At 37.7% G+C, this 22448-nt stretch overlaps 1 protein-coding gene across 1 annotated transcript in view; it reads right to left on the bottom strand.

Moving 5' to 3' along the window:
* Window positions 1–1717: 1717 nt before the first annotated feature.
* Window positions 1718–22448, bottom strand: part of LOC150078557 (proteasome subunit beta type-2-like) — a 59017-nt gene continuing 38286 nt past the window's right edge. Inside the window, exons 4-5 of the mRNA XM_090385429.1 lie at window positions 11863–12025; window positions 1718–1943 (exon numbers count right to left, since the gene is read on the bottom strand). Coding sequence (XP_090241555.1) covers window positions 1777–1943; window positions 11863–12025 — 330 coding nt within the window. The 3' untranslated portion in view covers window positions 1718–1776. The remainder of the gene's footprint in view (window positions 1944–11862; window positions 12026–22448) is intronic.

The following is a 22448-nucleotide window of genomic DNA, read 5'->3' as shown; positions in this document are numbered from 1 at the left end:
GATCATAAATTGCAAGAACTGAAGTTTTCTCCAACGCTTCAGTGTGGTTCTCTTTTGCAGGCCACCATGTCACAATGCTTCTTTAACATCTATCTTTTTATCCCCTGAAACTAATTTTAGCAATAGCTTTTTGATAAGTTGACTCCTGTAATGCATTTTGATTGCACGTAATTTATAAGTACAATTTGGAGGTAAAAATTCGACTTAAGTGTTCTAATACATGTTAAATTATGTGTTGAGCAATTATGAATCAAGAACATTTTTTTTTTTGTCTTTTCATTTGAGCATACAAGTTTTTTAGCCATTCATACATAAATATTGCACAATATAGCATGTTTGTTTGCATGATAATCACAGGTAAGTGATTAAACATTCTTAAAACATCATGGATTTGCACATATTCCAATGATTTCAGCTTTTCTGTTCCACAAGTGTTGCAGCAAAATAAGATAAATGTTGATTTGTCTTGTATTGCGAGGGAAGAAATCAAATGTTTTGATTTCTTCCCTCGTCTCCCCTAATGGTGAATGTACAATGTAAAAGTGACTGACAGAACATCCCCATCAAAAATATCATTGATATTGTATTCCACGATTAACCTTTTAATTTCCCTAGTATGTCATTCGTGAACTTGATCCTGAGGTACACCATTCTCTTCTCCACATATTGCACTGGAAGCTATTCCATATCAGTTTCTAAACCTGTTGAGCCATCCAACACTTGCTTGAAAATTATCATGTCCTAAGTTTCCCAAAATCTAATGCTTTTTAACATATTACTGGACCACTAATTGGAATATTTCTTTGAACATTTTATAACCATGAAAAAAACAGCTTTATCAAATCAATGTCATAAAATTCTTTGAATCTTCATTTTTTTGAGATCTCAAGGCTCTCTCTTTAATCTTTTTACAATCTTTTAAAATTGTAGTAATGTTGAAGGAGCAATGCCAAATTCTTTAGCAACTTCACTTTTTTTCTCCCCAGCATCTATTTTTTCCAAAATTGGCAGTTTTTATTTTAATGTGAATTGTCGACGTTTTTCTTTCTTTTCGTACATTTTTCTGGTCACCAATAAAAAATTAATAAAATCACTTTGTAATCTGAAATAATCCTAACTGCACATGGTACAGTATACAGTAAGCTCAAGAACAGAAGACTGAACAACTCCACATACAGAGTAATTCCAAATGCCAAAAAGGCAACAATACTTGAAATTTTTCTTTCCTACAATCCATGTCTTATTGTTTATTTGTTCATTTCTTTATGTTGAATTTTGGGCGACACCTAAACATCGTTTAGCAATGCTGTTGAGCCTGAATCTAGCTGAATTTAGAGTAAGTAAAGTAAGCCTTGTAATGTATCTACAGAATTAATTTTATTCAACAAGTTGTTTCAAACACAAGAAATTTGTTTGTTTTTCTGAAAATTTTATTATTTCAGAGTTCATTATATTGTAATTTGACCTGTATACCAGGTTAGAAAAATTAATTTTAATATTAAGTATGATCCAATTTAATATTAAGTATGATTCGATGCTGACTGCATTATCAGAGAAAGGGAAGATGCATGTGGGATACACAAAGTGATATTACTTAGTTTTCTAAAATGTTTTTATTTCTTGTCATATAACAAGCATTACTAATATTTTATTTATAAATGGTGTTCCTGAAAACTCAATAATCAACTTTACTTAAAATCAAATTACTTTAATTTTTCTTTGAGTAAGTATAACAATAGATAATGAACAAAATTTATATTACAAAAGAAGTTCTTGTTACTGGACAGGTGGTTGCACACAAGGAGAAGTTATATCTGGTAAGGCATGAATGCCATCCTTGTTAATAACTGTTACTTGAAAAGATGGTAAATTAATAATGAACCTTTTCTGAATTTCATCTATACATTTTTTCATTAATGATACTGCTTCATCTTGATTCATATCTGAAAATAATTGAAACAAATATTATTTTTAGGGAAAAGACAGTAATATTGAAAATAAGATTGAGAATGCAGGCTTAAAAATTAGAAATTTGTCTGATCTATTAATTGTGTTATATACTAGTTCTCAGAGGGTGTGCAGCCAACTTGTTAACAAGGGGCATTCCCAGTTAAAATTGTTACATAATTTTTTTTTTTTAACAAGCTCAGATAATCCCCAAAAATTTAACAAGGGGGGGCTTGATGCAAGATCCCTTCTACCATATTCTATATATCCCCCACTATGATTCTGAAGAAAGTAAACACTAAAGCACATAACAAACACAGCAAATTACTGCTTGTTATGGTTGAGCTTAATTTCACACCTTATGTGTGAAATTATAAGCTAAACCATATATGGTTGGCAGGGGTGTCAAGGACACTACTGACACTATGCTGCTGCAACAGGATCTGGAAAGGTTGAGCAGATGGGCTGAGAGGTGGCAAATGAAGTTTAACATTGACAAATGTAAAGTACTACACATGGGAAACAGCAACCCCAGAGCAATGTATCAACTCTGTGGTACTACACTGACAATGATAGAGAATGAAAGGGACTTGGGGGTGGTTGTGCAGGCAGATATGAAGTTCTCTGAGCAGTACAGATGGGCTGCAAGAGTAGCTCATGGAGTATTGCCAATGATATACAGGAATTTTTCCAGCAGGGATAAGGAGGTGATTATCCCATTGTATAAGGCAATGGTCAGGCCACACCTAGAGTACTGTATACAGGTCTGGAGGCCTCATTTCAAGAAGGATGTAGAGCTGCTGGAACGAGTACAGAGAAGGGCAACAAGATTAGTGAATGGAACAAAGGGGTGCTCTTACGAAGAAAGGGTTAAGTTTTGCAAATTACAGTGTCTGGAGACTAGGCACCAGCTAGGTGATCTGATAGAGGTGTATAAAGCCTTGAATGGTTTGAGCATGCTCAATGCTGATGGGATTCTTCCTCTAGCTCAGAATAATCACCTGAGAGGGCATAAATTCAAATTGAGGAAAGACAGATGTAGGATAGACGTGCGGAAATTTGCCTTTAGCCAGCGGGTTGTTGGTTGGTGGAACAGACTTCCATCCCTTGTCGTGGAGGTTGATAGCCTAAATAAGTTTAAGGCTCAGCTGGACAGGTATTTTGAACGAACAGAGGGGTGAAGTGGAAGTGGGTTTTTTTTTTTTTTTTTGGCTGATGCTGCATAAGCTTGCTTTCTTGCATCAAATGCCTCTACTAATGCTAATGTACCAAGCTACTTTTCAAAATAAAATAAAATATATAATAAATATTTCATTATATTTAATTTATTGCAACAGTCTCATTATTTAATAGCCACAACCTATAAAAAACAATGTGTTTGGAATCAAGTGCTGATGTCCCCTTAGAAAGGTAGTGCTTACAAATTTTTGTTCCTATCTATTTATCTGTTATTAAAAACAAACCAACCACCAGAGATGTACATCACACCACCAAATAATGAATACTATTTTAATAACAGATAACTAGATAGGAACAAAGCACTTGTGACTCCAAAAAGGATCACATTTTATAGGGTGTGTGTGGCTATTAATATTAATGAAATATTTTGTTCCATAAGTTTCTTCCAAGCACAGAAACGTTTCTGAAAGTCATTTGTAAGTTCTTAACACGTCAGGGATTTTTTTCCAAATGTTTTCAATGGACTGAAAATGGGTTCCCTCAAGTACATGTTTCAGTTTAGGGAAGAGAAAATAGGTCTGGCGAGTAGAGTCAATTGGCATTAGTAGATGCATACGATGCAAGAAAGCAAGCTTATGCAGCATGAGCTCAAAAAAAACCTCCCATTTCACCGCTCCATTTGTTCCAAATGCCTGACCAACTCAGCTTTAAATTTATTTAGGCTATTAGCTTTCACAACAAAAGATGAAAGCCTGTTCCACCAATCAACTACCCGCTGGCTAAAGGCAAATTTCTGCATATCTCTTCTACAACTATTTTTCCTCAATTTGAAACTGTGCCCCCTCAGGTTCTTAGTCTGAGCAAGAGGAAGAATCCCATCAGCATTCAGCTTGCTAAACCCATTGAAGGCCTTATACATCTCAATCAGATCACCTTGCAGGTGCCTACTCTCCAGGTACTGCAATTTGTAGAACTTGAGCCTTTTCTTGGTAAGAGCACCCCCTTTGTTACCCTCACCAATCTTGTTGCCGTTCTTTGTACTCATTCTAGCAACTCTAAACCTTCCTAAAATAAGGCCTCCAGATACCTAGAGTACATAGTACTCTAGGTGTGGCCTGACCACTGCCTTCTATAACGGGATAATCACCTTCCTCTCCCTGCTAGCAAAATTCCTGTATATCATTGACAAGACTCCATGACCTGCATTGGCACCCGTCTGCACTGCTCAGCAAACTTCATGTTTCCCTGAGTGTAGTACCACAGAGATAGTACATTTCTCTTCGGTTATTGCTACTCATATGCAGTACTTTGCATTTGTCAATGTTAAACTTCAGTTGTTACTTCTCAGCCCATTTTCCCAACATATCTAGATCCAGTTGGAGTAGCATACTGTCTTTACTGTCGTTAACAACCCTGCCAACCTTTGTATCATCTGCAAACTTAGACATTAAACCTGATATACCTTTATCAATATCATTGATAAACATACAAAACAATGGGCCCAACACCGAACCTTGGGGAACTCCAGTATTAACATTTGCCCACGAAGAGCAGTGTCGACTGATTACCACTCTCTGTTGTCTCTTACTCAACCATCCCTTTATCCATTGTAGCAACTTACCCTTAATGCCAATTTGTACAGCAGCATTCCATGTGCAACAGTACCAAAAGCTTTCCTGAAATCCAAGTAGATGATATGAAAATTATTTTTGGCATTCAGTTCCTTTGTGACCACATCATAGTATCCAATCAAATTGGTCAGACAAGACCTCCCTTTAATTATTATTGTTATTTGTTTTTTTTTAGGAGCATTAGCAGCTAAGGCCATATTGCTCCAGGATATGCGGTGGTCATTCCCTGTCCTTTCCGCATCTTCCGTATTTGGTGGTGACGGGCTCGAACCCCGGTCTAATTAAGAATCGCTGCTGCTCCTTCCCACCTGGCTACGGAGGCGCCCTCCCTTTAACAAACCCATGCAACTTAACTAGTACTGCAGTCTTGTCTAGATGATCCTGCAATGCTTTAACCGGTGATTCCATTATTTTCCCCAGAACACAAGTTAAATAACAGGTCTGTATTTACTTGTGACATATTTTGAACCCTCTTTGTGAATTAGTGATACATTTGCACACCTTGAACTCAGGGAACTGAGTTCAAGGAAGCTCTCATAATTATGGCTAAGGGTGTAATATAACTGGATAGATCCCGTCCACCATAGGTGCCTTCCTTATGTTCAACTTCAACAATTTCTCCTCCACTTTGCTCTCAGTTATTACAAAATCACTTAGCTCCCTGTTAGCATTTGATAAACTTCTAGCACACCCCTTAATGTGTGAATGTAGATGCAAAATACTCATTCAGTTTATCAGCTACCTGAGCATGATTATCAATAGTCAACCCATCTATGTTAAATGGTCCAATCTGATTGATCCCTTTCCTTCTAGAGTTTACATAAGTAAGGAACTCTTTGCATACTTTGCCAAAGATTTCTCGTAATCTGCCTTCGCCTGCCTAACCTCCTTTGTGACTTGATTACAGACTAGTTTATACCTGCCATAGGCTTCTATATCACCTGATACTTTATACGCATCCCATACATTTTTCTTCTATGCCACGAGCCTCAATAATTCATCTGACATCCTTTTAGGCCTAAACCTTGAACAATATTTCTTAGTTGGAATGAAAAGCCTAGTAGCCTCAAAAATTAAGTCCCTGAAGGCATTGGTATCATCATCAGTTGATCCCACTGTACAGAATTTAAAAACTGTCCGAGACCTCTAAAGGTGACTTTCGTAAGGTCACCTTTACGAAAGCAAGCCCTTACCTTTAGCCTCGATGGTAGTTACATCTTTAAGTAATTCCCACATCAGTACATTGTGTTCACTGTCTCCCAGTGGTTCCTTTATCTGCAAATTCTTAATGCATGAACAATCACTGCTGATAATCGGATCAAGAGTATTACTTCCCCTGGTTGCCCTCGAACATGTGGCTGTAGAAAACACTCATCCAATAACTCCACAAAAGTCTTGCTAGTGTGTGAGTGACCAATCCACAAGTCTCAGTCAATATCTGGAAAGTTAAAATCCCCGATTATAAGACATTCTGATTTACTGGCCCACTCTATTTCTCTGCACAATTTCTCATTATACTTATCAGATTCATTAGGCCTATAACACACCTACTCTCATTTTCCTTTTCCCAGTGCTTATTTCATGCCAAACAGACTCAACACTGCATTGTCCACCAACATCAACTGGATGTACTTCCTTAGATTTTATGTATTTCTTAACTAACAGCATAACTCCTCCTCCCTTCCTGTCTATTCTTCCTGTACACATTGTACCAATTCAGCACTGCTTATATCTGTGTGACACCACATCTCTGATATCCCAACAATATCTGCCTCTGATGTCTTGACTAGCACTTCAAGCTCATCAAATTTATTAACTATACTCCTAGCATTGGTGTACATGCACCTGTTCCTACTCTTGGTTACCCTAACACAGCCCATGTATTTACTTGTTCCACTGACTCCCAACAGTCCTGGAGATCTCCATTACCTTGCTTTCCAGGCTGCTTCTATTAGAAAATAGAAGCAGTGCAAGAATCATTTTGCTTCTGCCTGCGGCCACTGTTAACCTTTTAAGTCTGTGTTCATGTGTGCATGGATGCGCGCACACACAGAAATTTGTTTTTGCCAGAAACTGGTGAATAGAGAGCGCAGTGAGTGCTGGAGCATCCAACCATTCTTCCACAATTCAGGTGTCATTCTTTGAATTTTTTCATGCGGCCTAGTCAGAACTTCAATGTAGCATGTTTGATTGACATGTTACATTGTCTGATTTGGTGGGAGGTATTCAGCCATAATACTTCCTTTAATATTGAAGAAAACAAGAGGCATGGTTTTCATTTTTAATTCTGACACTCTTACTTTTTTGTTGTCTTCATTTGCATTGACTGTCTTTGTTTCTGGGTCGTATTGGAACAGTCAACTTTCAATACTCAGTAATTACAGTACTCAGAAATCTTCCAATTTTTTTTTTGAAACATCTTCACAAACACAAAAAAATGGTCTGCAATTTTTTTTCAGAACATCTTCACAAACTTGGAGCCTTCGAATTCTTTGATCTTTATTCAAAAATTTTGGTACCCACTTCTCAATAATTTTCAATTAAAATTTGGCTAACTGTCCATACTGAGTTCTGATGCAAACATTCTAAAGCTTAAACTACAATCACTTCTAATCAATGTCCTTACCCAGTCCATATTTTCTTCAGTTTTTATGAATACTGGACAGCGTGGTCATTCATAGTCTTCCACATTCTCCCTTCTAAAAATCTTTTGACTTAGATCTTCTCCATAAACTTTACATAACTCATAACTTTCACTTGGTGTTTTCTTTAGTTTTGTTAAAAATTTGACGTCGATTTGTTGTTCAAGTCTTTTGTCTATCATTTTTCCAGCAACTGCAAAAACAAGATAATGAAAATCTATCTCACTGCAAAGTGAATAAGCATACTGGAATTTAACTTGGCAGACAACTCGGGAAAGATTCAAGGTACTGCCGTGTCTTTGTTTCACAGGTGGTGCTTGATGTGTAATGACTGTATGCAGTCTCATTATTTAATAGCCATACTTCAATTACAATCCTTTTTTGGAATTCATTGATTTCCTATTGAAGAGGCAGTGTTTGTGAGTTCCTGGTTCTTATCTAATTATCTATTCATTATAAAAGCGCTCATTCTTTAGAGGGTGTGGACGTATGTTTCCTTGGGCAATAGTCAATCCTAAACTTCACACTAGTGAAGGTGAGTTTTGTTTTTGCACTTATTTTTATTTTGAATTTGGTACACAGGAGTAGAATCACATATGCCAAATTTTTTACATTGTTCAGTGTTTGCTTTTTGAATAAGTAAGTTGTTGAATAAGATACCATGTTGGTTCCTATTTAAAGTTATCCCCCACCTTCTCTGTCAATAAAAATTCTATTTACAGTTTCTTCTAATTCAGTATTACATTTTATTTTTGTAATAAGTGTATAGGATGGCAGTGAGATCCTACTGCTATAAAATACTTTCTCTTGTCAAAACAAAATGACCAAATTTTGCTTAAACTGTCAATACCTTTCCAGAACAAATTTGAGGAATATATTTAATGATAATCTGAAACATGAAAGCTGCTGAAACTGGTAATATTGAGTAGATGGAGGAACCATAAATAACTCAGGAGTTGAATAAGTAACTGAATTTTTGTAGGATGTAAATTTAAGGTGACAAAGTAGAACAAATACTCCACAAAACAGGAGCAGGGGGAGGTATAAATGAACAAAGTAAGCTTTTAGAATTGAGTCATGAGTGGTGTTAGTTGTTTGTTACATGCACTGATGGATTTACTGGACAACAGATGTGATACTTGCGAGCATATCCAATAAGTGTATTAAAAAAAATATTCTTTGAACATTCTCAAAAATGTATATACTTAATTATATATAATAATATATTTATTACATTATATAATAAAAAATATATATATTTGTTTGCATATTGGATGAGGGCCAAACAACAATTTGTAAAGTATTATTCATATTTCTTGTGCTATTTGCAGACATGTTTTCTGTTAGGTGGTTGCCTGCACTTGTGCTGCCTTTAAATAACTAATATTAATCATATAGTGCAAAGAAGACACAGAATTCTTAAGGTTTCCTTACGCCAGGCAAACATAGGTATTTCTCTCCTGACATGGATAGGTACCTATCCACCTGATCACCAAATTTCTCAGAGCTTTCAGTGTCAACTACCATAGAGGTAACTTATTCCAGTAAGTAATAACTCTCTGGCTAAAAGAAAACTTGCTACAATCCAGACTAAACCTCTTTCACTTATAATTTGAATTCATAACCCTTACATATGAAGCACTTAGAACTGAAACTACCTTCATTCATTTTAATACCCCTCTCTCAGACTTCAATCAGTTCCCCAGTACGAAGCACTGTAGCTATGTTAGGCATGTGTGAAGTGCCAAAGAAACTAAGGCTATGAGACTTTATTATATATATATATAAAAAAGTTCTCATTTTATACTCCAGCACAACAATCAGGTCATAGAAATTTAGAATAAATCATGAATACAGTTGTTAATTATATTTAACAGTCATGCAGGCTTGAGTGAACCACAGTTCACTCAAAGGACATGTACTAGTCCACTCTTATTCCTGATCACTTGGATACAGTATATTCTTTGGTCAGTCTGCTAGATGAAAAATTAAAGTTTCTAGTAGAAAATGCCATGCAGCGATTGCATGAATAACCTTTACCTTTATGCAGGTTACTGTGAGGTTTGTAATTTAGCTGGATATAGCAAAGCATTAAGTATTTTTTCAGGCACGTCACCATGATTACTTTATCTAAAAAACTGAAGAAAGCTGAAGAAACACAAAGTTCCATTCAAAGAGATAGTGGTGTAGTGTCATCTGGGTGTCGTGTTTCAGTAAGAGATAGGCTCCTTATTAAAGAAGTACAAGAAATGGAAGCAAATCTACCAACTATCTGTAAAGTTAAATTTGAGAATGCCAAATGCTAACAGTCAGGCTGTAAAAAAGCCCATAAAAAATTTCTCACATCACAACCAAATTAGAACTGAAGCCTTGATTATAACCGTTATGCCAACCTTGATTATAACCATTATGCCAGCTTCAAGGATCCCCTATTGCAGATCTCACCAAGCACGTAGTTTGTCATTTGACCCTTACCGACCTCTATAAATTTGAAAATCCTTATGATGCTAAGTACCAAAAAGTTTAAGTGACAAAAAGAATGTTGGGAAATCCTCTAGCACAGAAATCATTACTTAACTCTGTGAGTGAAAGAGATGCATTTTAAATTCCACATTTGAAAATTTGGTCCATTCTTTCTGGGGATATTTTTGCCCGTACCAACCAAGCCTGTACTGTCAGTGAACTGAAAATTCCTAAATTCAAATCCAATCTAAAACGGTATCTGTTCTATTAATTTGTGAGTTGTGTTTTGCATTGTGAAAATAAGTCAAGAGCTTGTAATGTATGTAACGTTTCCATATTGTTTTCTATAGTATGCTTAATGTAGTTTCTGTTCATCTAGATGGCATACTTCCAATATAAATGGTATTGCAGTTTTCAAAGATGTAAATAACATTGTTTATATTTTATAAACAATATTACTTACATCTTTGATATTCAAGTCTTGATAAACCTTATAACTGTGAAGCCTTTGTGTGCAACCTATTATAAGACTATGCATATGTCAGTGCCTTTGAACACCAAATTAATTCTGCACACAAACTGACTGTGGTATGGCATAAACCTCCGTGACTTTCCATGCTGCTAGGTTAGACGGACCAGTGTTACCACACTGTTCTTAGATACACCTTTATGGAATGATACTTTGGCACATAAGAGAATTCCCCAACACCAAAGTCCAATGAAGCCCTATAATTAACATATTTCAGAACACAGATGAAAATATCACAGATATAATAGTAAATTATAAATAGTAAATAATAAATAACAGTAAATTATAAAGCAGAAACACTAATATTGTGCATAATTTTATATGAAAAGGCAAAATAACCAATCAAAAAACTGATGTACACTCATGAGCCAAACCATTATGACCAACCCTGTGTGATGGGAGGGGCAGTGCCTGTCAGCACGAAACCTGTGTAATGGGGAAAGGGAAAGACCCGATGGAATGTAAACAGGAAATGATTTTCGGCTCTAGAAACGAGGCTAGCATCTCAGGAACTGCAGGTATTATCAACTGTTTAAAGGCAACTATAGTGAAGATGTGGCAGGAATGATCTTAAGAGGACACACACAACCACACAACATGCCAGGAGAGGGAGGCCACCGATGGTTGGCAGTCAAGGTGAAAAGCAGTGCAGTCTGGGATAACAGATGGCTCACGATCTCGATTAATGGCAGACTAGGGTGCACAGAAAACATTTCTGAGCACCATCCAGTGGAGGCTCTTGCATATAGGCCCACAGAGCCAGTGACCTGTTCATATGCCCATATGTCGACCAACCATCATCAACACCTCTACCTGCAGTGGTCACTGGAGAATGGGACATTAGATGACCGGAAAAGCGTCACCTCTGAAGAATCAAGGTTCCATCTCTATCATGCTGATGGACAGGTGCATATTCAACAGCAACAGGAGAACAGCTGCAACCAGACTGCATGGTTAGACAAAAACAGGCCAGCAGTGGTGGTATCATGGTTTGAGGGATGTTTCTGGGCCTCTCGGCCTCTCATTCCCACCAAATACACCCTCACTGCCAGATCAAAACTCAGCACTGTTTTGGCCAAGTTTTGCAATACATGGTGACTATTCATGTCCAGATGGCACTGGACATGAATAGTCACCATGTATTGCAAAACTTTCAATAAAATTACACCCCATGTCACAAGGCCCACATTGTGACAGAATGAGTCAAGATCATGTCTAAACATTTTGGGTGCTTACATGGTTACCAAATACCCCGATATCAATCCCATCATTTGTGGGACGCAGCATTTGCTAGTGCCTCCACTGCCTAACTACAGGGCATTCTTCTATCCAGTTGTTTAGTGGAATCAACACCATGACAGGTGTATGCAGTTATCACAACAACAGGCTATTAGGTAGGTGGTCATAATGTTTTGGTTTATGAAAGTATGTGAATTGCAACATGCAAGATATATACAGAAAAGAAAAATACCTGATCTGTAATATCGATCCATTATACTGAGAGTAAAGAAAGAGCCATATCCATGTGCTGCATATGGAACTTTCATCATTGTGGCTAAGTAATCCATGAAATAGAGTTCAGGTCCACTCTGTTCTTCATATCCAGCAAGAAGTAGGTTTACCAGATATGGTGTCTAAATGAAATAATGCAATATTTTTTTTATTATTATTATGCAATGTTAAAATTCAAATTAAAATGACTATGCGATCTGATTAAAAAGTGCTACGATAACCAGCAATGGACAGGGGGGTGTTAGGTCTACTGCAATTTGCAGTAGACCTAACACATGGACAAGCACGGACCTGGACAAGAAAATGTGATATGACTGTATCAAGTTCTGTGAAAAGAACATGAGAAACAAAGTGGAAACCCTTACAATGCCAAGAACTACATTAGATGATGCTTGTTTAACCTTTTCAGACTGAACTGGTTCATGAAGTTCGAAAAATTTGCAAGAATGAACAGTTTTCCAAATAAATTCTTTAATTATTAATTTCTTTTTATTTTGATATAGTGCCCAAAAACAGGACAAAACCAATGTCAAAATGAAATGAATTATTTTTTTAATTTTTAAAAAATTCTTAAAAATATAAAAAAATCTCTGCTAATTTATTATTATTTTTTTATATAATATCGTGTACCATCTATTATTGTAATATCTTATATCAACCATCATTCTTCAGATCCAGAAGTTGATTCAAACTTAATCAAATTCTGGATCTGAATTCTAGAGAATTTCGGTTAGTCTAAGCCATAGGTTCCCAAAGTGGGCGGTACTCCCCCCCCCCAGTGGGCGCTGAAGCCTTCGGGGGGGGGGGCGATAGTGGGTTCAGAAGCAATTGGGGCGTTCAGACAGTCTAGGCTCCTTATTCATATTTTTATCTCCAGTAGACCCAGTTCAAAGGTCATCTAATAAATTCTATAATTTTTACTCTATGGACACAGCTGAAATTCGCTATAGGTGAAGGCAGAACTGTTTTCTTCGATTTTCCCACTTCAATTTTCAAAACCTTCTATTGAATTTCACGCAAATGACAAGAATGTGACATCAAGTGTGTATTTTTTTTAGGCCTTTTTCTGTTATTTTTCTAAACCCACCCTAATTAGCCTTTGAAATGCGACAACGCGAGCTACTGTGAGTTGACATAAGAAGCAATAAAGCGAAACAGTAGCAACAACTGTAATGCTAATGACGTAAGCTTGACCAGTCAATTATATCTCTGCGTCTGTTGATTCGTTTGAGACACGAATTTTAAACTAATGCCGTAGTGCGTTTCATCTTCAAAGCTTCTAAGGCTGTTTTGCTGACGTAATAATTTATGAATTGATATGTGATTGTACATTTTTGCTGTTTAGGAATAAGTTTCATTATTTTTTGTGTGCTTTGCCAACAACCATCAGTCGAAAGTGTGATAGATAAGTGGAGTCATATAAAGTGTAAATTAAATCTTTTATTTTGTGAATATTGTTGCAAATTTTATTACTTCATTATGTCTGAATCTAAGAAGAAATGTCGACAGTACAGTATTGAGTATTTGAAATATGGTTTTATTCAGTCTCTTACGAACCAATTATTACCTATGTGCTTGATTTGCCAAAAAGTATTTTCAAATGAAGCAACGAAGCCTTCTAGGCTACAAGAGCATTTGACTAAAATGCATGCTGATGAAAAGAATAAAGATTTGTCCTATTTTCAAGTACTAGAAGAAAAATATTTTAAACATCCAACTATATCAAAACTTTTTGCGTCGTCCACTAAACAAGATAATGACGGATTACAAGCTTCTTACAATATTTCATTATTAATCGCAAAAGTGGGGAATCCACACACACAATTGGTGAGGAATTAATCTTGCTGGCAGTAAAAGAAGTAATAAACACTGTACTTCATAAGCCAGCATCAGATATCGGGAAAATTCCTTTGAGCAATAATTCAGTGCAAAGAAGAATCGATGAAATGGCTGAAGATGATGAAAAATCATTGTGCGATTATTTGAAGACATACCAATTTTCCATTCAACTCGATGAATCAACTCTCCCAAATAATGAAGCACTACTCTTACATATGTACGATTCATAAAAGAAGAAAAAGTTTGCCAAGAATTATTATTTGCTAAAAATTTGGAAGCGGATACAAAGGGAGAATCTATATTTAATACCACGAATACCCTGGATTATAGGAAATAGTGAAGAAATTTTTAATTGCATTTCCATCTCCTTCTTTGGCTGAGCGTGGGTTTAGTGCTGTAGCAAATTTACTATCTAAGAAAAGGAACCGATTGCATATAACTGAGCGTGGTGATTTACGACTGTTTTTAACAAAAGTTGAACCCGATATTAACAAACTTAGTGCAGTGCAGATGGGCTGCAAGAGTAGCTCATGGAGTATTGTCAATGATATACAGGAATTTTTCCAGCAGGGATAAGGAGGTGATTATTCCCTTGTATAAGGCAATGGTCAGGCCACACCTAGAGTACTGTATACAGGTCTGGAGGCCTCATTTCAAGAAGGATGTAGAGCTGCTGGAACAAGTACAGAGAAGGGCAACAAGATTAGTGAATGGAACAAAGGGTGCTCTTACGAAGAAAGGCTTAAGTTTTGCAAATTACAGTGTCTGGAGACTAGGCACCAGCGAGGTGATCTGATAGAGGTGTATAAAGCCTTGAATGGTTTGAGCATGCTCAATGCTGATGGGATTCTTCCTCTAGCTCAGAATAATCACCTGAGAGGGCATAAATTCAAATTGAGGAAAGACAGATGTAGGATAGACGTGCGGAAATTTGCCTTTAGCCAGCGGGTGGTTGGTTGGTGGAACAGACTTCCATCCCTTGTCGTTGTTGTTGTTATTTAGCTTAACGACACAAGGGCTACTGAGGCCAAATTGTGTCTGTTCATAGTTTATTTAGTCGAAATATAGCACTGTTGGTGTTAAATTAAATACTCCTATATAGTCCAATACGTTTTAAAAATATTACAAGTTCATTTATGTTTGCTTCATTTCCCAGGATATGAGTTAAATCATGTGAGAGGTTCAACCTAGAGACTGACTGAAAAGTGTTTGACCGTATGGTTGAATATAGGGGACAATCGAAGAGGAAATGCCTAACAGTAAGTTGACTGTCACAGGATGAACACTGGGGTGGATCTTCTCCCAGTAGCAGGAACAGATGAGTATGATGAGTGTGTCCAATTCTGAGTCTTGCCAGTACTACTTCCTCTCGTCTGTTTTGTCGAAAGCCTGAGAGCCACAGCTTTGGTTCTTGCTTTATCTGGTAAAGTTTATTGTTGGTGTTACTTTTCCAGATCTGTGACCAATTGTCATAACTTGCTTTGCGAATAACAGGCTTATAATCAGTGTAAGGAACCTGAAGATGTTCTGGGCCAGCTGGATGAGGATTTTTAGCTGCAAGATCCGCACTTTCATTTCCCGGAATACCAGAATGGCCAGGGATCCAGCAAAAACTGATTGATTGATTAGACACACTGCAGGAAAATAGCTGAGAATGAATGTGTTTCAAGGTAGGATGAGAAGATGAAAAATTCTTCCTTATGGCAGAAACAGCACTGAGCGAGTCAGTGTAAATTATGACAGGTGAGATGGAAAGTTCAATAATTTTACTGAGTGCTAATTTGATGGCATATAATTCGGCTGTGAAGACGCTGCAGACTAATGGTAGTGAAGCTGTAACCGTTAGAGAAGGAAAAACTGCAGCTGCACCAACCGCAGTAGCTGTTTTGGATCCGTCAGTATAGACTTTACAGGCATGGGAGTTCAGAGTAGTGTGAGCTAAGTGCAACTGCCTGATATTAAAGGAAGGTACAGTATTCTTTCCCCACTCCAAAAAATGTGTATCGTGGGAGGAAGAAACGTATGTCCAAGGTGGAACAGGAGCAGTTGTGTTCTGAAAAATATCGCTTAAATTGATATTCCAACTCTGAGAAAGCTCTTTAATCCTTAGTGAAGCAGGTCTGTTTTCATTTGGCTTGCTGTCATATATCAAATCCCACCGAGTATTATAAAGATACTCCCAACTGGGGTGAGATGGAAGACTCTGGATCTTAGCAGCATAGTGGAGCAATAATGATTTCCTACGAAGATGTAATGGAGGATCGTGTGCTTCGATATAGAGACTCTGGATTGGAGAAGTCTTAAAAGCGCCCAACGCAGTCCTGAGAGCACTGTGCTGGACAATATTTAGACGTTGTAAAGTAGTGCTCCTGGCAGAGTCATACACCGGACAACAATAATCTAGCCGTGACCGGATTAAAGTTCTATAAAGGTGCAATAGTGTATACCGATCAGCGCCCCATGACATAGCCGAGACTGATCGCAGTATATTCAGATGCTTTAGACATGTATTTCTTAAATGAGAGATGTGAGCTTGAAAATTCAGCTTGCTATCTAATATCACTCCAAGGAATTTAATGGTACTTACAAGCGGGATTGGAATATTGTTTATTTGTAATTCCGGATCGGGATGGAGAGTTCGTTTCTTGCAAAAGTGGGTGAGAGTGCATTTCTTTTCTGATAGTTTGTAGCCATTCCGTGAAGTCCACGATTGTATTTTGGTAATAGCAAGTTGGAGCTGCCGTTCGATGGTGTTCATACTTTGAGATCGACAAGAAATTGTAAGGTCATCTGCGTACATGTAAGTTTCAACAGTTTTTGGGATGTCTCGTGTTATGCTGCTAACTCGGATTGAAAATAGTGTTGGACTAAGTATCGATCCCTGCGGGACTCCTTCTTCCTGAATGTGAAATGCAGAGAGTACATTTTTATATCGGACCTGAAAAGAACGCAATTGCAGAAAATTTTGAATTATTTTCGGCAAATGGCCCCTAAGCCCCAAGTGGTAAAGGTCCATAATAATCCCATGACGCCATGTAGTGTCAAATGCCTTTTCAAGATCTAGGTTGATCATGACAAGATGTTGTTTCATGACAAAGGCATTGCGGATATGAGATTCGGCTTTGATAAGCACGTCCAGCGTTGATCTATTCTTCCGAAAGCCATACTGATGATCTGGAAGGAGATTTTGTGACTCCAGGATGTAAGTAAGCCTAGTGTGAACCATTCTTTCGAAAACTTTACCCAGGCAGCTCGTAAGAGATATTGGCCTATAGTTTTCAACACAGGAATGATCTTTTCCTGGTTTTGGTAAAGCAATAATGAAAGAATGACGCCAGGAGGAAGGATAGGCATTTTCGGAGAATATCCGATTATAAAAGATTAACATGGTACTCAAATCTTCTTGAATTAAATGTTTCAGCATAACATAATGAACTCCATCTGGGCCTGCAGCACTGCTTGAAGATCTGTGTAACGATTCTTGAAGTTCTATGAATGTAAAGGGCTGGTTGTACGGGAAAGAACGGTTCGTGAAAAAGTTGATTTTATATCGTTCTGCACTAGTTTTGATGTTCTGAAATGTGGACCCATAGGAGGCAGAAGCAGAGATTGTAGCAAATGATTCAGCAAGTGCATTAGCAACTTCTTCAGCTGTAGATAGGTCTTTCCCTTTCCAATGAAGTATTGGAGAGGGCATACGAGCGAATTTCCCATTTAGTGCCTGTATTTTTTTCCAAATGAGGCGTGTGTCGGTGTCTTTTGTGATTGTTGAGGCAAAAGCGATCCACGAGTCTCGTTTCGCTTTCCGTCTAATCTGCCTTGCTTTTGCTTTAAACCTTTTATAAGCAATGAGGTTATTAGTGGTGGGATTCTTACGGAAATTATTCCAAGCTCGGTTTTTTTCCTGTTTGGCAGTGAAGCAATCTGCATTCCACCAGTGATTTCGGTAATTGTGATATGTCTTGGATTTTGGAATGTAAGTATTTGCTGCAGTCAGAATCTGATTGGTGATGTAAGTATTTACATCATCAATAGGTTCTTTTTTAACGTAAGATCTGTCTAGAAGTATTTGAGCAGAATAGCCATCCCAGTTCGCCTTTTTAAACTTCCAAGAGGATCGTTTATCAGGATTTGGTGTTACTCCTGTTTGTAAGGAGCAAATGATCGGAAAGTGGTCACTGCTAAAAGGATCAGTTAATACAGACCATGTCATGATTGGAAAGATGGAAGGTGAGCAAACTGACAAGTCAATTTGAGAAGTAGATCCTGTAGGTAGGTGGATGTAGGTAGGAGATCCAGAGTTTAATAAATTTAGGTCATTATTATATATAAATTCCTCGATCAACTTGCCTCTTCTGTCCATTGTAGCTGATCCCCACAATGGATGGTGGCCATTAAAGTCACCGAAAAGACAAATTGGAGTTGGAAGTTGTGCGATGAGGTTGTCAAGTTCTGATTGGGCCAGTGATAGAGATGGTGGAATGTAAATCGAAACAATGGTAACTGAAATACCAACTGCAATCCGAGCTGCCACAGCTTCTAGGCTGGTTCTTAATTGGATCGGTCTGGACGGTATGTTAGTATTTACAAGAATGGCTACTCCTCCACGGGCAGGAGACTCTGGGCTTCTGTCTCGTCTGTATATCATAAAATTTGAGAATTTCGGCGAAACTTGGGGTGACAAGAATGTTTCCTGTAGGCATATACCTATGGGGTTAAACTGAGAGATTAAATCTCTTATGTCATCCGAATGGCTGCTTAGTCCTCTACAATTCCACTGTATGATGTTAGGCATTATTTTGGTTTGGCTGAAGATGATTCATCTGACTGTTTTTTATGTGCAGGGCATTTTTTTCGGTCTTTTTTTGGGAATAATGGACGTCCAGTATCCATAGTGTCATTGGCATGGAGTTCTAGAATAGGGTCTTCATCATTTTGGTGTATATCCACTTCCATAGTGTTGGTTGGTGGATCAGTTTCCTTAGAGTCTTTATTGGGTTTCAATCTTTCTGCATCATTTGAGACTGTCACAGTATCAGTTGGGATACTAATTGGGGTGTTGGTGGCATGGCTGGTTTTTGTTTTAGAATTTTCTTTTCCAGTGGTTGATAAGGTTGTTTTAACCCAATTAGCTAGCGAGACGTTGGGCGGTATTGAGACATCTGTTTGAATTGCAGTTGTATGAAAACTGCGAGTTCGAGAGGCATATGATGGACTTGGCATGGTCAACATTATTTGTCTGCGTGCCTCAGGATATGTGACTTTATGTTCTACTTTGTATTTTTGGATTGTCCTACCTGTTTTCCACATCTCACATGATTTAGAAAAGGCGGGGTGATTGCCTTTGCAGTTGGGGCAAATGGGAATTGCGGCTGGACAATCTGCCTGTGTATGATCTTTTGCTCCACAAATAGGACAGATGGCGTCACCTCTGCATGCCTGCTGTGAATGGCCATATTTTTGGCATTTGAAACAGCGAAGAGGATTTGGGATGTATGGACGAATTCGACAATTTAAATATCCAGCTTTTACTGAGGAAGGCAAATCAGGAGTACTAAAAGTTAAAATGATGGAACGAGTTGGAATGAGATTTCCATCTTTTTTTGTCATAATTCTTTTAGCAGCGATTACCTTTTGATGGCTAAGTTCTTGGACTAATTCCTCCTCAGACACTGTAATTAAGTCCCATTCTGTGATGACTCCTTTAGATGAATTTAAGGTATTGTGAGGAGTGACAGACACTGGTAATCCACCAAATGTAGTTGTTTTTAATAGCCACTCAGAATGTTTGGATGTGGCTGTTTCAACCAGGAGATCTCCTGATTGTAGTCGCTTCACCATTTTTGGTGATCCTGCAATAGATTCTAGATGTCTTTGAATCATAAATGGTGATAACTTGCCCACGGGCTGCGTGGACAGAGAGTGTATCACAAGAAAATTAGGGATGTCTGGACGCTGTGCTTCAGTTCGAAGCCTTTTTGGTTGATTAATATCATGAGAGGATTCATGTCTTGAGCTTGAAGGCTCTAAGGGTGGAAAATTGTTTGAATCCATGATAGCTCCTTTTGGCCCTGGGGGTTTATCTTTACCGCCCAGGTTTCCGGCCCCGCCACGGGGAGGCAGGAGCAGTGCCACGAGGTGACCAAGCGGCTGAGTTAGTAAGTTAGTACTAATAGAAAAAAACAGAAAGGTGGTTTCCCTTTCTGGGCTTCTGCCTACTTCTTGTAGTGCGAGAGAGCTACTATGCAATAGAAATCAAGAAAACGGTTTTTCAAACTAAAATAGAAACTGTTCGCTCAAATGTTCTCTGTAGAAAAACGCTTTGGAAAACGCACTAGAATCGCTTGGCCACGGAACGCTTGGCACCCGGGGCCCCATCCCTTGTCATGGAGGTTGATAGCCTAAATAAGTTTAAAGCTCAGCTGGACAGGTATTTTGAACGAACAGAGGGGTGAAGTGGAAGTGGGTTTTTTTTTTCGGCTGATGCTGCATAAGCTTGCTTTCTTGCATCAAATGCCTCTACTAATACTAATGCTAACTTTTAAAAAATGCATCAGGCTCATCCTTCACATTAATTTGTTATTTTTTCTTTGTATTTTTACTTTGTAAGTTCGAAATAAACAATTTTCTAATACCATTTGATGGTGTTTTAATTATTACAATAAGATTTTTACTAATGTAATACAATCTCCTAACATGAATTCTGAATATTCATATTTAAACCATTGTATGAAACTTCACATTAATTTGTTATTTTTGCTTTGTATTTTTACTTTATAAGTTTGAAATAAACAATTTTGTAATATATTTAATGGTGTTTTAATTATTATAATAAGATTCTTATTAATGCATTTGCAATCTCTTAATATGTATTCCGAATTTTCATATTTAAACCATTGTATGAAACTGTGCATAATGTTATTCGAGCATACACTTTACAATCTTTACATATGGGCTATGTTTCATCAACACTGGTATAGCAATAACTGTGTTCAAGATGAAGCACATATTGGCCATTACTTTTTCAATAATTTAACGGCATAAGCAGTAATGTATCATTAGTTGCTATTTACGTTGAAAATATCAAACAGCTTGAATGCGGAAAACTGTTATAATGGGGGGGCGTTACAAAATTTATGTCTTGTAAAGTGGGCAGTGGCCTGAAAAAGTTTGGGAACCTATGGTCTAAGCCAAAAAATATCTGGAATTGGAGAACTACTTTTTGAGGGCATGGAGTACGAATGATGGAAAACTTTCCTTTTTTCGTTTGGCAGATGCAGAAAGTCTGTTTCCTTGCATCATTCAGCCAAAACGTGGCTATTATTTGAGTCTTTATTTAATCCTTGCGGCTCTCACAGACATTCTTTCAGGTGTGACAAGCTGGGCTTGCTACATGGGAGCCTAAAACACTGATGGAACTAATATCCCTCGAGGCAGGTTGACCAAATTTCAGCAAAGTACAGAATATCTGCAACAACCAAAATCCTCTGCTTGCACCTTCATGATGGTGGGACCCAAAATACTGCACCTATTATACTGGAGATGACCACCCAGGTCATCTCCAGTATACTAGGTAAGTAGGGAACCAACTTAAAGTAGGGGTTGAGGTGGTGTCCACACAGAGGAACTCTGTCCCTCTGCGTTAAAAGGCTGGAAGTGGCGAAACCCATGTTTATTCTCCAAAGCAAAGCTCCAACAACTTCCAGTCTCTTCCATTATGCAGTATGATTGATTTCTTTTGAGGTTATGATGGGCCAATCATCCTTTATGTTTCAATGGCACAACTCTGAAACAGTTTGGAGGACAGCTGCTAAATAATCCACTACACAGAATCAATTGATATATTTCTAAGAGGTATCCAGATCAGCTAGTGTGTAATCTCACTGCCTGTACTCTCCCAGATAGCAATTGGAGAGAGTTTGAGTAGCATGTATGCAAGAGGCACTGTTGAGGCCATGTTACGACAAGGAGCTGGGTATATTTCTCTTGTATTTACAGAAGGAATATTATATACCAAAGAATATAATATTCATGATGTATTTCCACTGAATAGTCAAGCTAATAGAGCAAACTTATCTGCGAAAAGACCTAAACCTCTCAAGCACTTCATCGTTCATTTCACAAATACACGTGGTCTCAGTTTCGATCCAATGATGTCCATTTCCACTTAGTCTACGAAGCCACGTGCTTTTTCTGACAGAGTCCCAATTATCAGTTGATTCAATCATTGCCCATCTCACTTGTACCAACTATTCAATGTATGATTCCCATCACTTCAAAGGTGGTACTTGTGCATATGTCTGCATTGATATTCCCTTGCAAAGATTTAATAAATTGGGATCTCATCTTTTTTTGATCAAATTCATCTGTTGCCTTCCTTTCATTTAAACTTTACTTTCTCCAGTCCAACTTTCTTAACAGTGAGGTAATTTTCCTTGGTGATTTTTAATGTTTATAACTCAAGCTGGTTTCGGTTTTCTAGTCATCCAGATTGTTCATTTGTCTACCAGAAAATCCTAACCGCACAGCCAGCGCTCTTGATCTTTTTATAACAAACACACAGTCCAAGTGAGTGGTCCTCTAGGCACCTTGGATAATTTGGTGATGGTCTCTTCTCCAAAGGAGCTTTTCTCTTGTGGCCATTCCCAAACTCATGTTGTTTGGCATTACAAGAATGCAAAATGGGATAACTATGAGATTTAACTC

This window comes from Mastigoproctus giganteus, chromosome 11 (assembly GCF_048544385.1).
Source record: "Mastigoproctus giganteus isolate SK-2022 chromosome 11, ASM4854438v1, whole genome shotgun sequence".
In the NCBI taxonomy this organism is placed as follows: domain Eukaryota; kingdom Metazoa; phylum Arthropoda; class Arachnida; order Uropygi; family Thelyphonidae; genus Mastigoproctus; species Mastigoproctus giganteus.
This window is presented reverse-complemented; position numbering and strand designations above follow the sequence as displayed.